The 17665-nt window shown below is 41.5% G+C and overlaps 1 protein-coding gene across 8 annotated transcripts in view; it reads left to right on the forward strand.

The window, feature by feature from the left end:
* Positions 1–17267, forward strand: part of RBM6 (RNA binding motif protein 6) — a 54088-nt gene extending 36821 nt beyond the window's left edge. For 4 of the 8 annotated variants that reach the window (XM_088662140.1, XM_035105986.3, XM_088662141.1 and 1 more), the window contains exons 7-21: positions 2084–2158; positions 4571–4631; positions 5550–5843; positions 6325–6485; positions 7335–7432; positions 8321–8363; positions 8731–8788; positions 10604–10695; positions 10785–10937; positions 12199–12288; positions 13372–13626; positions 14450–14524; positions 15489–15586; positions 15986–16115; positions 17012–17267. In XM_088662140.1, coding sequence (XP_088518266.1) covers positions 2084–2158; positions 4571–4631; positions 5550–5843; positions 6325–6485; positions 7335–7432; positions 8321–8363; positions 8731–8788; positions 10604–10695; positions 10785–10937; positions 12199–12288; positions 13372–13626; positions 14450–14524; positions 15489–15586; positions 15986–16115; positions 17012–17137 — 1809 coding nt within the window. In that variant the 3' untranslated portion in view covers positions 17138–17267. The remainder of the gene's footprint in view (positions 1–2083; positions 2159–4570; positions 4632–5549; positions 5844–6324; positions 6486–7334; positions 7433–8320; positions 8364–8730; positions 8789–10603; positions 10696–10784; positions 10938–12198; positions 12289–13371; positions 13627–14449; positions 14525–15488; positions 15587–15985; positions 16116–17011) is intronic. The other 4 variants (XM_088662142.1, XM_035105988.3, XM_088662143.1 and 1 more) reach the window with 1 other exon arrangement.
* The last annotated feature ends 398 nt before the right edge of the window (positions 17268–17665 follow it).

The raw sequence follows: 17665 nt of genomic DNA on the forward strand, positions 1-17665 counted from the left end.
CCTCACAGATGATAAAACTAATGACTAATGAAACTTGAAGGGAAATGATGTCTGAACCAAATTATAGAGAACAGGTTTGGAGTTGGATATCCATGGGGGGGGGGATACTAGTTTTCTTGCTAATTTAAATAGAATATTATTGGAGTCACTCGTGAATACCACTAGGGATGGAATTTTCAAATCGTATCTAGGGAGTGAGTAGGAAATTGAATCAAGAAAAACAAATTATATCTGCTAGGCACTTTTTTTATCTTTGCTGTCTTGGGACATATGCTGATCTCCTGTAAATAGACATTAAACATGCCCATCTTGGGAGCTTTTCTTAAAATGAGTCTCTTAACTTGCTCTTATTCCATGGAACTAATATTTAAAGGGCTGTCATACATGGTAAGATCCAGTTCCGTACCATCAGATGTGACAGGACTTTCCCCCTCCTCCTCTTCCTGTAGCCCTTCATGCACACACCCCATCTGTTCTGGCAGGTCTGCCAACCCACTGGAGTTTATAACAAAACTCTGGAGTGATTGTTCCTTGGTGATTTGTCAAAAGAAGGTGCCGGTTTTGTTTCTTTCCAGAGGTCTGTCTTGCTGTTTTTCGGTGAAGAGCAATGCATAAGTGCCAGAAGCATTTCCTGTATTGTAAAATGGTGCTAGATGTGTGTCCGTCACCTTTTCATCATCATTGTATCAATGACAGGTTAAAAGTGTAGAGAGGCGGGTATTTTACTTTCTTCTAGTCATCCTTTGAAGGAACCGACTGTTCTGAATACAGGATATTTCTTTCGTTTTAATAAACTTGAGTACCACATATCAGCTGAACATTAAATCCTCTTATGTAGGCCATCACAAGTTTTCAGTGCTTAATATTTCATAAGTTGATTCTAACTGCCAAAGTGTCACCTGTTTGCTTTCATCATGAGACGAACACTGCTGAGAATCTCTTGAGATGTAACCTACCTTTTCTGACAAAGCTTTTAAAGGGAGACGTGTTTTAAGATATTACTTAAGCCTTGTCTTCAGTCTGCAAGTCAAGCATCTAGCTTGCCAGTGAAATAAATATGCATCCGAGTTTTAGATGCATGTATGGGAAAAGTAATTATTTTTTTTTAAGCCCTAAGACTTTCTGCACTGCCACACACCATTTAGGATCAGGTAAGGGGTGGTGGTGGTATTATTATTATTATTATTATTATTATTATTATTATTATTATTATTTATACCCCACCCATCTGACTGGGTTTCCCCAGCCACTCTGAGTGGCTCCCAACAGAGGACTAAAAACAGAATAAAACATCAAATATTAAAAACTCCCCTAATCAGGGCTGCCTTCAGATGTCTTCTAAAAGTCAGATAGTTGTTTCTTTCCTTGACATCTGATGGAAGGGTGTTTTACAGAGCGGGCGCCACTACTGAGAAGGCCCTCTGCCTTGTTCCTTGTAACCTCACTTCTCGCAGGGAGGGAACCACCAGAAGGCCCTCGGCACTGGACCTCATATCATATGACTGGGTAGCAGTCATATCAGCACAACATAGAGCAGTGTGGGTTGTGGGTTCAAGGTGAAAGATTCCTGCAGGGGTTGGACTAGATGACCGTCATGGTCCCTCGCAACTCCAAAAATCTCTACTAAACCATGCTGTTACATGTCTGTGCCACAGTGTCATGGCAGGCAAACTAGACAAGCAGTGGCTTCTTTAGGATCAGAGTGTAAATGTCTTTACCATTAAATTTGCTTTATTAAGTCCAGCCTGTATTTGTAGCCTATGGATAAAACTTAGTTCGATCATTTCCATTTTCTCTAACATGCACATGTATAACCTTTATTAAAGGCAATACCATTTGGCCTCTTCTTTGTAGAGTTAATGTGTGAGATTTTTGCTCTGTCAGCTTATAGCAGTATAGAATCCATGTATATGAAATGCAAGTCACCTTTTCCTTGTTTGTTTTCATTCATTTCCAACATTTCAGGTGTTTAAGTCAGCCACATGACTTTCCCCAATAAAGTCCCTCTTGGGGGGTGTTTATTTTTTTTTGCTTTTGTTACGTTTGGCATGTAAATTGCCCTTTCTCTTTTTGATTTTAATAGGGACACCTTGTGATTGGTGGGAAAGAAGTGACTCTGGAATACAGCCAGTCTCCTGAATTCTGGCACTGCAGGCGTGTGAGTATATGGAAAGAGAACTAACTGCAAGTTACCTCAGAAAGAGTATTGAGAATTAGATCACAGATACAGTGTGTTGAATGCTAACCTGTTGGTGTGCTACTTTCTGGGGGAGAGATCTCCAGCTGCGAAGAATGTTGTGGGTATATGTGTACCATCCCTCTGCTGAGAAAAATAAACGTGGGTTTTTTGGATGTGGAATCTTCCCAAGCCCACAGGGTGATGCAAGGGATGGTGCTGCCAAGGTCTTCCCATTGGCAGGGGAGGGAATGTGCACAGACCTAGACACTTTCTGAGTTGAGAATTCTTCCTCAAATTAAATGAGGCTTTTGTGAATCGGCATCTAGTATAAAAATCCCAGAGATCTTTCCCTCCTTTATTTGTTTTATTTTTTTGTTTATTTCATAAAATTTATACACCGCTTGAGTGTAAAAAGAAAAAAACAAACCCTCAAAGTGGTTAACAAAAGATAAAACAGTAAAATAAAGAAAAAAATTATAACCCTACTTTAAAACATACAGAAGTTGAAGTCCAAAAATTTCCTAAGCATCTGGGTAAAAGGGTAAAGGGACCCCTGACCGCTAGGTCCAGTTGCGGACGACTCTGGGGTTGCGCCCTCATCTCACTCTGTACGCCGAGGGAGCCGGCGTTTGTCCACAGACAGCTTCCAGGTCATGTGGCCAGCATGACTAAGCCGCTTCTGACGAACCAGAGCAGCACACGCAAATGCCGTTTACCTTCCTGCCAGAGCGGTACCTATTTATCTACTTGCACTTTGACGTGCTTTCGAACTGCTAGGTTGGCAGGAGCAGGGACCAAACAATGGGAGCTCACCCCATCATGGGGGTTCAAACCGCTGACCTTCCGATTGGCAAGCCCAGACTCTGTGGTTTACACCACTGAATAGTTTGCCAGTAAAGACAGTAATGTCTACAGGGACTTGGATTTTATGCCCTTGCTTCATTGTTGTAGCCAAGGAAAAGGCCTGACCATTACTTCTTTTCAGAATCCCAATGAGCAACTAGATCTAACCCACACAGGTACCCACCATTGGACCATGAGCTTTCAAACTGGTCTTTTAAAAACAGTCCTTAATATTCTTGTGATTAAGGGAGCTCACCCCGTCGCGGGGATTCAAACTGCCGACCTTCCGATCGGCAAGCCCTAGGTTCTGTGGTATACACCACAGCGCCACCTGCACCCCCAAGCATCTGGGTAGGCTTATCTAAACAGCAACGTTTTCAGTATGTGCAAAAAAGAAAAAGAAAAAAAGAGAGAGAATACAGTGAAGGTGCCTGCTTGATCTCAATAGGCAGGGAGTTCCAAAGTGTCGGTGTTGCCATACTAAACGATCAAGTTCTTACAAATGCAGAATGGGCATCATTTGGCACCTGCAGTACAGTACTTTAAAAATAGTCATTAAAAGTAAGGAACCTGCACTACTTCAAAATGTTTTGTAATATATGGGCTGCTGTAAACAATGAAGATAATAAGCTTCACATGTAGCTTGATCAAGAGCAGGTTTTATTACAAGTAAATTCCAATGAAATACAGTAAGACCTGGATATTGCCAATGAGGAGTGATTATAATCAACAGGTTTGAGATTTTGTTCCATCGAACTCAAGACCTCTTAATGACACAGGCTCCGGTGCTGCTTGCCTAAGGCCTAAACTACACTATGAGCAGATGCATGGGTGTTGCCAGCTTGCGTCTCTCCAATAATGTGTAATTTGGGGGGGCAAGGGAAGCATAATGTGTCATTCTGTAAGTATCCTTCCTCTCCCTCCTTCCCCCACCCGCCCGAATTCATTTAGTTGCCACTTTCAAGGGTTGGGTAAACACTAGCATGACAACACACCATGTTTTTTATCTGCACAATACCATGGGGATTGGGGCAGATGGGGCTCAACAACCTGGGAAGAAGAACCTCATCCATCTAGGAGAAGGAAAACTGATCTCAAACCTCTACTTTCTTGTGGGATATCTTTGGAACAAGAAAAGGCTCAGGAGTGAACCCTACACAAATCCAGAGTGGAGCCCTAAGAGGGTTGGATGGCTCCTTGTATGCCTCCTTCCGGGAACTCCTGCAGCCAAGCTGGTGCCAAACATATTGCTCTGCTTCCCTTTGGACCACATCAGTGAGGTCTTGTCATCCGGGCAGTCCAGAACCACCTACATATTGCCTAATGCAGTGGTTTCACTTCATAACTAGAGGCGCACTCCATTGTCTCTCAAAACAGACAGGTGCCAACAACGCTGGAAATGTAGGTGGTAGCACACACACATTTTGATGCAACATTCAGCTTATGCTTTAATAAAGCAATGACATTAGTATAAGAGCTACAAAGTATATTGGATGGAGAAAAACCTTTTAAGTGTCTTTCCCTCATGCTGTGCCTCTTTCATTGCAGTGTAAAGTGTCCACAGTAGGGTATCGTTCATCCTGTTATTACTGCAGACTCCCAAGAGATGGTGAGTCTACTTTTGTTTAATTGGCATTTAAACAAAGAAATAGTAGTGTGAATTCTAAGTGAATAAAAAACTGAGGTGCATGTGGCCCTGGAGAGCTGTAGGTTCCTCAACTATGATGTCCTAGCAAATATTGCCAGCATTATTAGTAGAGCAATTGTGTTCCTTTCTGCAGATGGTTAACTTAAAACTAGTCAAGCACTTGGGAAATAAGGAGAGACAGAGATTGGTCCAGACTTGGAACAGTCCTTTAAGTTTGTATGAGTTGCAATACTTTTTTTCTCTCTTTTTTGCTTGAAAGTGCAGTGTTTCATCCAAAGACTCTCTCTTCAGTAATGCTGTGTTGGCAAGCTGGCACTACCAAAGAGAGAGGAAGGGAAGAAATTACTTCCCAAGCGGTTAAAGGCTAATGATGGAGACTTAGAGGAACAAGTGGTGTTACTCATGTTTATGCTGATCCTTGTATCCGGTTTGTTAGTGTGATCCTGCCTATCATTGGTGTAAATGGCTAACAAGATGGCTAAGCTGAAAACAGTTTTCACTAGTACATATACAGTGGTACCTCGACTTACTAACGACTCGACAACCGAATTTTTCGACTTATGAATGGGGCAAATGGCCGCACGCTTATGAATTTCTCGACATCCGAATGGAGACCGCGGCGGTTTTAGATAGGGTTTTTTCGACTTACGAATTTTTAGATGGGGTTGCTTCGACTTATGAATTTTTCCGTTTCCAATGCATTCCTATGGGAAACCGCGTTTCCAGTGGCACTTTTGACTTACGAATTTTTCGACCTACAAAGGTGCCTTCGGAACGGATTAAATTCGTAAGTCGAGGCACCACTGTAAGGGATTAAAAGAACCGTTTTAATATAGTGGTTACTGCAGACAGGGCTTCACTTGTTTTACTTTTTGCTAGTAACAGAAGAAAAGATTGAAAAGGGGGAGGAAGAGTTATCTGAGGAACCAACACCAGAGGAAGAACCTCCTAAGGACCCTGCTCCTCCACAGGAACCTTCTCCTCAGAAACCTACTTCTGAGCAGGAAAGTCAACCTCAGGAACCTGAACCCAAGAAGGATGAAAGTAGGGAACAATGGCATTCACAAGAAAAGAAAAGGGACTCTGAAATGTACCCACCTCGAAGGGAGAACCAAGAACATGGTTCAAGAAGAGAATCCATGGAAACCAAACATGAGGAGGATGAGAGTAAAAGTAAGTAGATTATACTTGCAACCATTTGGTCTTACTTTCTGAGTTCATAATGGACACTTGGACTTGAGTAACTTGCAAAAAGAGGCTTGAATTGAATCTTGCAGTTTACAATTCTCTTTGTGTTCTGCAGCATTATTGATTTTAACAGAGTAGTCTTCAAGTCAGCTGAGCCTAATACAGTGGTACCTCAGGTTAAGTACTTAATTGGTTCCGGGGTGCCATTCGCACCCCGAAAAGTACCTAACCCGAGTGATGATAGTGTGCGTGCACAAAGCGCGCATAACGCTTCTGTGCATGCGTGCGCGGCGAAACCCGGAAGTAAACACTTCCACCGTGTACTTAACCTGAAAGTACGCAACCTGAAGCGTACTTAACCCGAGGTATGACTGTACCAGGAGCTTTTCACAGGATGACAGAAAAGATGAAGTACATTTCTCCTCCTGAAGTAATATTTCCCTTTCTCCTTGTAACTTTGTAACAGCAATTATGCTAAAACGCATCCCTCGCTTCATTCCTCCGGAAGTGATTGTAGGATATCTGGCACCCTACGTCCGCTTGTCTACTTCAAATGTGCGTGTCATGAAGAACAAAGCCGGTCGGATGGGCTACACCTATGGCTTCATTGAACTGGACTCTCATGCTGTATGTTATCATTCGCCACCCACCACCGCACAGTATAGTATTGACAATTCTATGGTAGACATACACTTGTGCAAGCAGTGTCACCCATCCTGTAGCCCCCCCCCCCATGTGATTCACGGGGAAGGAGAGGAAGAACAATTCTGTCAAATCTGGAGCAACACTAGTTTTCCTGTGCCTTTATCTTCTTATGTGACGGAGCCCCCTTCTGGCTTGTGTTTTTGTGTATAATGTTTAATTACAATATTGGAACTTCTTCTGCCTTCTCTGTCCAAGGCCAGCCAGCAGTGGTTGCATAGTTAGTTAATGCATTAAGAGGATGCTCTTCCTCCTGATGTGGCCATAAAGCTTCCACTTTATAGTTTATTAAGCACAGCTCAGTGTTGCCTCCAAACACAAAACTGTGGTTATCTTTAACTATGGTTTACAAAAACAAGCCAGCTTCATAAACCATAGTTTGAAGTTGACTTGCTTTAGAAAACCATGGTATAGAGTACCTATTTTGTTTAATTTCACCTGTAATGCTGAGCAATAGTTAGTCAAGCTTCTGAACTCTTTGTGGCTATGTGTCGTAGTGTGGGTTTGAGCGTTTTCTTCAGGGCATAAAGGCCGGGCCAAGAGAAAGAGTAAGCCTCAGGTCAACTGGTGTCAGAGGGAACTGGTGACCAAGATGATGAAAGTGAGAGCTCCTTTAGGGACCAGTAGGACTCACTTAGACTTAGGGCTGCTAGAGGAACTTGATGGGTGGGGGTATAAATAATATAATAATTATTATTATTGTGAGAACTTATTTCTGGCTTAGTGGCTCAAACTTCTCTCCCCCCCCCCCTAATTGGATTATTGTCTCCACAGGAAGCAGTCCTCTTAGTGAAGGTTTTGCAACATCTGGATCCCCCATTCAGCATAGCTGGCCGTGCTGTGGATGTAAACCTAGCCACCGGAAAGAGGAGGTAATAGAAACCCCTCACTAAAAATGCACAATTATGACTCTATGTTGGGCATCCCCAAACTTCGGCCCTCCAGATGTTTTGGACTACAGTTCCCACCATCCCTGACAACTGGTCCTGTTAGCTAGGGATCATGGGAGTTGTAGGCTAAAACATCTGGAGGGCCGCAGTTTGGGGATGCCTGCTCTATGTTATCAACACATGCTTTACACCAGGCACCAAAACATGCAGATTGATGCTTGATTAAACATTTGGGGGAAGTTTTGCAGAGGACGGTTGTTGTTTTTTACAAAAACAAACAAACCCCAAAACAAAACAGTAGTGTTATGATTACAGTGGTGCCTTGCAAGACGAATTTAATTAGTTCTGTGAGTCAATTCGTTTAGCGAAAAATTCGTTTTGCGAATCCCATAGGAATGCATTGAATTTTTTTTTTGCTCATAGGAACACATTAATTGAATTTCAATGCATTCCTATGGGAAACCGTGATTCGCTAGGCGAATTTTTCACAAAATGAATTCATCTTGCGAGGCAACCTCCGATCGCGAAACCCATTCGTCTAGCAAAAAATTCGTCTAGCAGGGCTTTCGTCTAGCGAGGTACCACTGTATATGCAGTTGAATCTCCCTTGTTAAGGTGCCTGTGCTGTTGAACTGAGCTCATAGTTCCTTTGCAACAATGTGGTGATATCACAACTAAGCCATTTGGAAGGTAGTCATAGTGAACATGAGCAACAGCTGACTGAGCTATAAAGCCAAGTTTCTTGTTGACCGAATGGCCCACTGAAACTAGTAATGTTAAGAGTGAAGCAAAAGTAACACTTGCCATGTATGTGGTATCTTTGAAAAACTTAAACTGGTATTAATTCAGATGTTCTCTTTCTGTTGCTAGAAATGAATATGGAGACTATGGTGATGTTCCACGCTATAGCCAGGTATGCTTGTAGTACAATCTGTGATGGCACTCTGAGGGAATTGACTCCTGCCTCTCGGCTATGCGGACACTGAGGGATTGAAGAGTTTGATTTATGAGTGTTTGGTGGCATTCTTAATTGTTCTATAGAAGTTGATACTAGGGAAGTTACAGTACCTGTATTTTCCAGTATAGCGCCTTTTGATGTCAATAGAGGACCACATACTGGCTGAGTTGCACATTTAGGTCAGAGAAGCGTACATCGTGGCTTTTATTTTATGACAACCCAGTACATGCAGATTAGTCTGGAGTACTTTGAATTGTGGGGAAATGTCCACCAGATGTTCTGCTTTCTTAGTTTCTATTTTTAAATGCCTTTTCTGTATTAGGGCAAACGGGACACAGGTGACAGGAGAGGCGCCGACTCACAGAAGCGAAGATCAGAGTGTAAGACTCAACTTCATTTTCTTGTTACGGTGTTCTTCTGGTCACTTTCTACTTGTGAAAGCTCAGTGTCCTTACTCCATTTTTTAAAAATGTTCCTTATCTAGGGTTATATCCAACAAAGCACTGATGTGAATGTTCCATCAGTATACAGATTTCTACTTGTGCAACAGAACATTCTTCCTTCCTCTTCCCCCTGTGCACCCCCTAAATCTATTCTGGGGGTTTCCCCAACCATCTGGAGCAGATTTGGGGCAGGGGGCAGGGGGAAGTCTAGTTGTGCAAATGGAAATCCTTGCACCGACAAGATGTTTTGGTTGAATTCTGACCATAGGATTGTTGACGTTTTCAATAACAATTAGAAGTTTTTGCAAATGCACTTTTCAAAGCTGAGTATGCTTTGAAACAAAATGAAACGTGTACACCAGCCTTAAATTTCCTGTTTTTGGATTTTGTATTGGACACTGGAGATTTTTTTCAGTGGAAATATGTGTTGATCCTATGTTTTACTTTTATTCTGACTGCAGGATCTTGCAAGAACTTTTTCTTACTTGAAAAATTCACCCAAATCGAGTGTAGAATCATAAGGCTTCCCTGCGCTAAATGTTGCTTGCATGTGAGCCATATCTGGCTTACCAAGTCATAGGAAGTAGACATTGGTCCCCAAAACTTTTATCTCCTGATGGGATCAGGAGATCAACCTATCTATCCTTTAGAGAGCGATTGGGAGATAGAATCCCTCTGCTGCTTCTTTAGAGATCTACTCTAATAGGTAGCCAATGGAATCTTTTATCTCTGATCTCAGCACTATGTACCATAGCACTGATATTGAAGATTGGGCCTAGTCTTTAAGATGAAAAGCCAGCATTTCCTCTCTCCTTTAGTGCTGGAGTGGGGTGTACTGCGAGTACTGGTTTTGTGTATGTGGGTCTGCATGTGTTTGTATATGAAAGAGTACATGTTTCAGTGTTTAACTGCATTTGTCAAAACAAAATTTTAAAAATCCTTCCAGTAGCACCTTAGAGACCAACTAAGTTTGTCATAGCTATGAGCTTTCGTGTGCATGCACACTTCTTCAGATACACTGAAACGCTCATACCTATGACAAACTTAGTTGGTCTCTAAGGTGCTACTGGAAGGATTTTCTTAAATTTTGTTTTGACTACGTCAGACCAACACGGTTACCTACCTGTAACTAACTGCATTTGTGTTTGTGTGTGTGTGTGTGTGTGTGTATGTGTGTGACTGTGCTCTGTGAAAGTGCTGAGTGGCCCTTGGAGGGATGACTCGATGTCTTTGGCTGAAAAGCTAGCTCTCACTGCCCTACATAAAGGGTATTTGGAGTCATACCAAATGCAATCACTAATTTCTTACGTGCATCCCAAGACCTGACTTGGTTATAATTTGACTGCTTCTCTACTGTTGGATTGACACTTATTGGAGGCCTCAGGAAATTATCAGACAAAAAAAGTGACACCTTCTCACTCCTTGGAGAGAAGTACATTGAAGCACAATGTGTAGAGATGTGCAGTGCTATTAAATTTTTAGGTTGAAATTTCATCATCTAGTCTTTCAGCAGGATAATTTTTACCCATGCATTTCCCCTTTCTTTCAGGGCTGGCCTAACCATAAGGCAGAGTTTCAAAGTATCCTTAAGCAACAGCAGTTATTTAGTGTAATATATATTTATTATATGGCAACCCTTTTGGAATCTTCCCCCTTGAACACCAGAATGTCTTGCGCCATCTCTGTTTTTATTTAAATAATGTTTGACATCTTCAGAAGTATATGATGTTTGTCCTAATTTCTTCCCATCAGCTTCCTCCGATGTGTCCACATTCATTTATGATCCAGACACTGGAAACTATTTTGACCCCATTACAGGGGTATACTATGATCCCAATACTCAGGTGAGGGCATGTGCATGTGTGTGCTCACTTTGCCATTTCAGTGCCAGGAAAAAATATTCTTTAAACACATGCCAAATATCTCCTTCCAGAGAGATGTTCCAGTGGGTCGAGAAGCATCTTCATCCCCACCACCACACACTGGGAGGAGGCGCAGGAGCCAGGATAGGGCAAGTGAACGAGATGAGCCATCCAGTAGAGATAACCGAGAGAGAAGAGAGAGACACAGAAACAAGTCAGCCAAGGTAAAATATCTGCGCCATAATCATTCTTATGGACTGTACAAATTGGCGTGGTCCAAAGATTAATACTGCCATAGTCAAAGCTTGCTTTTGCAGCTAGGCAAGTCTAGGAACTTGCAAAATATGCAATAGATAGGGTTTAGCTTAACCTGTAGATAATAGAATTTCCTTTTAAACTCGTAATCCTTTTAAGGCACCCAGCTTCTTCATGAGCACAAAAGCTCATTTGATCATAAAAAACAAGCAGATCACTCTTTCAAAGGAGGGCATGGGTTTGTGGATCCAGAAACCAAGTGCCATTAAACCTAAGTGCGTATTTTAAAAGATGCAAGCAAAGTAACTAAAATATAAAAATCATTATAGAAAATACTATGATTCACTGGACTGTTGAGATGGTAGGCTGCAGATCAGACCACTTGAGTGTACACAACATTTTAAAAATGACCATTCACTCTTGAAAACACACAATCCTACTTTGTCCCTGAAATTGCCAAGAGACCAAAGCCCAGAACACATCCAGAACGGAAGGGTTTCTAGAGAGGTGTTAGTAAGCCCGTAAGTGGGCAGAAATAGTTCAGTGTAACTGTCAATAATTATTTTCTTCTTTTGAGATAAAAGTTCTGAGAGTGACAAAGGGCTGTAATTTGATTTACAGGCTGCTTCCTCAAATTGCTCAAGCTTCCAGTTTTCCTGTGACTCATCCTGAATAGGAGAATTTTCCAGTAATAAACTGGATATCTAAAACACCAAGATTCCACGCACAATAAATCTGGTCTAATTCTTGTGGTGTAATCTCCAGGGAATCTTACGTGCTAAGAGTTACCCAGTAAATGAGTGCATTGCACTTGCCCTTGTTTAAAAGCTAGTTTGACTTGATCTGAACAGGGAGGGAAGAGCAACATTAATTGAATTCAAGAACAGGAGCTGAAAGCATATTTTCAACATCCCATACAGCCAGTAGTAGATGTCAGCACTTGGCATACGTGTTCCTCCTTACAGCTTTGATGCGCTGTTTGCTAAGTATCTACCAGCTACACAATCCCATTTGAACACCCCTCCGACTCTCAGCCACAGCTTGTCATTCTTAGATGCAAAAGAGTATAACTGAGTATAGCAAAAAGTGTGAGGCAAGAAACCAAATATCTCCTCTATGCTTGTTGCTGTAAACAAGGAAGTAAAGGTAGTAGTAAGAAAAATGGTTGGAGGCAGGCAGTGGGGAAGCCCAGCTGGCAATAAGTTTTAACTCCAAGTCTTAATGTTTCAGAATGAGAATCCAGAGGAAAAGCTTCCTGCAGATGATGTATTTAAAAAACCACTACCTCCAACACTGAAAAAAGAAGAGAGTACACCCCAAGTAAGGACTTTACTTGGCATTTGTCATCTGGAACATTTAATTATTATTTATTGATCTTATTAAGTATGAGGCTTACTGTCCTGCTGAAATTTGTCTGTACAGTGGCACCTCGGTTTAAGTACCTAATTGGTTCCGGGGAGCCATTCGCTCCCCGAAAACTACTTAAACTGAGTGCCAATAGAGCACTTCTGGCATGCTGCGCAGATCGCTTTTGTGCATGTGGAACCCGCTGTGGAACCCAGAAGTAAGCACTTCTGGGTCCACGGAGTACTCAAACCGAGAGTACTCAAACTGCAGCGGACGTAAACTGAGGTATGACTGTACATGCTGTAGTTAGCTAGTCAGGAACAATTCTTAGCATTGTAGCAGGGGAAGTATCCTGTCCCCCTCTTTCTTGCAGCAACACTGAATGGACTGCAGTGTGGTTAGGTGGTCTCTTGGACTGTATCCCTAAACCTACTTTTCAAGTGGGAGCCATTGAACTTAGTGGGACTTAATTCTGAATAAACTTGCATGAGTGGGATTTTGTTGTCAGTGTTTCTCTTGATGGACTAAGTTGTTTAGATTTCATTTCTCTTCCTATCAGTTTTTTTAAAATTGATTGAAAATGAGGATAAATTGTAACAGATTTCAAATTGTCTGTGTAATGTGCAACAAAAAAGCAACATGTCAACAGGAGCACCATGTGCAAGACAGAAGAGGCAGCAGTGCTGACTTAGATTTGGTCTACACATGCAGCAGAATGCTACGTTCAACTTGTGAGCTAGTTGAATGGCCTGTTCTGTTTCAGTCTTTTGTTTCAATCGGGGATGGAGTCAAAGTCAAACCTATGCAACAATGGTACCAGTTCCCAATAATCTTTATTTTGCATGCAGGCACTCCTTCTATTTGTCTTCTTACATTTTGGCTATTTTGGTAGAGGCGAGATTCAAACCAGGGATTTCCCTGATTGTAGCTTAGTCGCTTAGCAACTGTACTAGACCAGTAATACATCAGTTAAGGCATCTAAGACCTCAGATCCACTGAATTGGCTTTGGTTTGCATGTGGTTCTCATTCTGCCCCCCCCACTCCCGCCCCTTCAGCCAAAGGTGGTGAATCCTCTGATAGGACTCCTAGGAGAATATGGTGGAGACAGTGACAATGAGGAGGAGGAAGAAGAGGAACCACAGCCACAGCCTCCACGGCCACCAGTACAACAGGAGGAACGGCCACAGAAGCTTGAAAATGATGAAGAAAAGCTGACTGACTGGAATAAGTTAGCATGTTTACTTTGCCGGAGACAGTTCCCAAATAAAGAAGTCCTGATCAAGCATCAACAACTTTCCAATCTTCACAAAGTAAGGAAAAAAGCAACCCATTCAGGAGAATCTGCTATTCATGCTTTATCTTGCTTCATTTAACAAAACTTATCCATATTTCACAAGCACCTCTCACGGATGTAATTTTTCCTGATTTCTCTTTCCTTCCTGTATTGTGTCCTGCTTGAATTCATACTCCTTTCTCTTTTCAGTGCTGTGATCTGCTAGTTTTATGCCTGCTTTTGAAAACAGCTTCAAATCCTGGTTTCAGATTGTGTTAACCACAAGGCAGGTGTAGCATTAAACCATGGTTCATATTGAAAAGGGACGGAGGAAAGCGGATGGTACATATCAGCTTGTGGGAGATATCAGAACGTGTTAGATAATCATTATGATCCTGTTTTCTCTTTCCCAAAATTTAGCTCAATGCAAGCCTTTTCAATCCCCTTCTCAACAGAAATAAAAATCAGAACAACAGTCAGAAATCAACAATAGGTTATACCTGAAAGGGAACAGTCATTGCCTGCTGAGTTTCTCTGGGGAGGGCATTCCACCAAGTTGGTGCCCAAGCTTCATTTGGCAATGACACCCGAAAGAGATTGAAAAGCTGTCTTTTTAGGAACAGCAATACATGGAATAGATATGAATAAATTTAATCTCTTTGCTTTCATTTTGCACTCTTAGGTACAGTATATTTATTTTCTACCAATTTGTACTCAGCTGTTGGAATTCAGTATAATACTTCATTTTATTTCCAAATGTTTGCCCATTTGGCTAAATATATTAAATGGCTAGAAGAAATATTTTTCATTACATGAAGTGAGACAATTCAAAAGCTATTCATTAATTTTGCTTCTTACAGCAAAACCTAGAAATTCATCGTAAAATAAAACAATCGGAGCAAGAGCTTGCGTATTTGGAGAGGCGAGAACGTGAGGTAATTAAATCTGCTTTGTATGGTCCTGTGCAGCTGTGGCTCTGCATAAACAAAACACTAATTCCCTGTGTGCCCCACCAATGCTTACTTGCAAGAGAGAGAGAGAGAGAGAGTGTACATACACAGTGCAGCAGGTATCTAGATTCTAGGCTGAAGTGACTCCCGAGAGTGAATTAAACAACCATCTACCATCTACTCAATTTTTTGTCATTCCGTGACAGCTTTAAGCAGCACCATCAGTTGATATTGAGAATTTTACTTTGTGTGACCTCTATGCCTCTGATTTCCCTTGCCATCTGGAGAGTGCTGTTGTTTACCTTGTTTTTCTGGGTGCCATTAGTCTACCTGCTATTTAGAAATAAAGTCAAGTGCCAATAAAGGCTGCAAGTGGGAAAGAATTAAACAACCTGATCGTGTAGGAACATGGTTTGTTATAAACACCCAGCCCTGGGGACTCTTCTCTTAGCTGTGCACAGAGACTGCACTGGCTCTCGTCTTGCCTTGATAGGGAGGGACACAAAATTGATCTGTCAGAAGATGTAGACTCTGACTGCTAAATTTATGCCCACAGAAAAGTCTTGCTTTCAAGTGTGCAGCAGTGTTCTTGGATCTGAATGTCAGAACTCTCTCTTCCAAAGAAAATTAAACACCCTTAAAGATAACCAAATTGTTTCAATTTTATGGAGATGCAAGATCAAAATGACTAGTACTTGTACTTTGATATTACATTGATAATACAAAGTTAATAAGGTGGGTAGGCTCTTGTAGATGCTTGTTTGGAAATGTCTTGAAAATAAAGCAAGATGCTCTGTTGCAGTACTGAGGGACTACTGGAGAAATTTCCCCCACTCCTTAGGTTAGTTGCACAAATGTTGCACAAATGTATAATTTTTAGTGAATGGATGCATTTTGGGAGGGAAAATCTGTGATGCCATCTTTACTAACTTTGCCTTTTAATATAAAGGGAAGGTTTAAAGAAAAGGGAGGTGACAGAAGAGAGAGATTTGAGGGACAGAACTCTCCAGAGAGAAAACGACCGAAGAATTTCAGGAATTCTGAAAGGTATTGGGACACTCTTAACTCAAAGTTGTTTTTGCCAGCTTATTCCGTAACAGTGAAACAGGCTGCTTTGCAAAGGATCTCTTTTTGTTAGAGGCTTGATGACTATCTTACAGGGATGCCGTAGTAATGGCTTTGCTGCATTGACAGATGGTGGTGATGGTGGGAACTGAAGTGGCTCCCAACTCTTTAGGTTGTATCCAGCTAAGTTATATTCAGAATAGATCTATTAAAATTAATGCAGCCTGGCCTAGATGCTCATTCTTTAGACAGCTAACAGCCCAGCTCCTAATGTTTCTTTGCATCTATAAAGCACACTATTGCTTATACAATAATTTGTATAGCAGATATACAGTACTCCTGAAAGTTTATTCATGCCAGCATACTTAAATTTGTTTGCAGTGACTATAAGCCCACAGACAGAGGAAGAGCGGAGGGCAATAACAAAGGAGTCCGTATGATGCAGGCTATGGGCTGGAAGGAAGGTTCAGGTCTGGGTCGCAATGAACAGGGCATGACGTCACCAGTGGAGGTAAAATTCTTGTTTTTGCTGTTTTGAATTATTGCATCTTACGAGCATGAACAGTATCCCTGCAATATCTCTGCATACTGGCATCTGAAGTGTTATTAAGTGGAAGTGACGTAAAGAGTCTTATTGGTTCCAGCACCCGGGATATGGAACTTCCTGCCCTGGGAAGTCAAATTGTCCTCTTTATTAGCAGAGTCTTCACATGAAAACATTACTGTTCTAGTTATATTTTTTGTTTAACTCCTGTTACATTAGCTGCCTTGAGCACTTAACTGAAGTGAAAAGTGAGGGGTATGATTTTTTTAATGTGGTTGGCAATACTGGAGCAAGGTGGGTTGTGGTGCTGAAGGTGAGATTCAGAAAATGATCCCCAAGAATGGAGGTGGCATAGCATGACCACTTAAAGGACCAAACACTCAATGTCCTTATTTACAGCATTTTTAAAGGCAAAGCTAGCTGGTATTAAATGATGTATTTCCTGTACATTATCCTTACTCAAAGCAATATTGTTAAGCTATGTTTTAAATAGCTTGAAAGGGCTTTTGATTGTTCAGGTACTTGCTTGAACATGCAAAGAGCTAAAACTGTCTAGAGATAGGGATGTGTGCATGTGCAGGCAAGTCCTGCCCTCAATGTCCCTGCATGGGGGCTGCTTTCTGATTTTTTCCCAATGAGTGGAAAGACATGAGGAGCCTCCATGGGTGGGGTTTTGCAGGGGGGGGCAGTTTTCACCCTCGTGAGTTTGGTGAATGCCTGAACGGGACCTGTCTGTAACATGCCAAGCAATGTTTATTCCTTCCCTAGTGATAAGAAGTGCACTAGGTGAACGTTCTAGGTGCAAGTACAACTAGCTGCTTATCTATCTATCTATCTATCTAATCTAATCTATCTCTTTTCAGCCTGAAAGTCGAAAGAGAGGAGCAGGATTAGGGACCCAAGGGAGGCCCAGCAGGAGGCTATCTAATGAAACGTACCGAGATGCTGTGCGGCGAGTCATGTTTGCCCGCTACAAGGAACTTGAATAAATCTGGAAAGAAATCCCACCATACCAACACACCCCATACCCTTCGGCCCTTTGTGTCTGTCTTGTTTTTTGAATCAATGTTTTTTTGCTGCTGGTGTGTTTTTGTTTTTGGAATAAAACAGAAAAGTCAATGTTTGGTCTCTTCTTTCCCTCTTTCCAGGTTTTTGAGCTAAATCATACTGGGGAAATAGTGCTGTTCAAATCCCTTTGAAATGATAGTACATTGTTATATAATAGCAGCCTCATTCTTTCATAAAGTGAAAGAAAATAAGATTATTGATATACCATGAACAATATGGAAATATTAAAGAAGTAATAAATGCAATTACTGTATACAGATGGATACAGATATTATATAAAATTCCCAAGCTCTACATTGCAGCCTCCTAATACTTACTGCAGCCCATCTATTTCTAAAGCACTTAAGTTTCCTAGCTGTAAGTTTCTAGCCACATGGTATTTTAGCATTAAGCTGAAGAGAAGAATCATAGTTGATCACCAGTCGGATATAGTAAGCCAATAAGTCAAA

Source organism: Zootoca vivipara, chromosome 2 (genome assembly GCF_965207765.1).
Source record: "Zootoca vivipara chromosome 2, rZooViv2.hap1.1, whole genome shotgun sequence".
Lineage (NCBI taxonomy): Eukaryota > Metazoa > Chordata > Lepidosauria > Squamata > Lacertidae > Zootoca > Zootoca vivipara.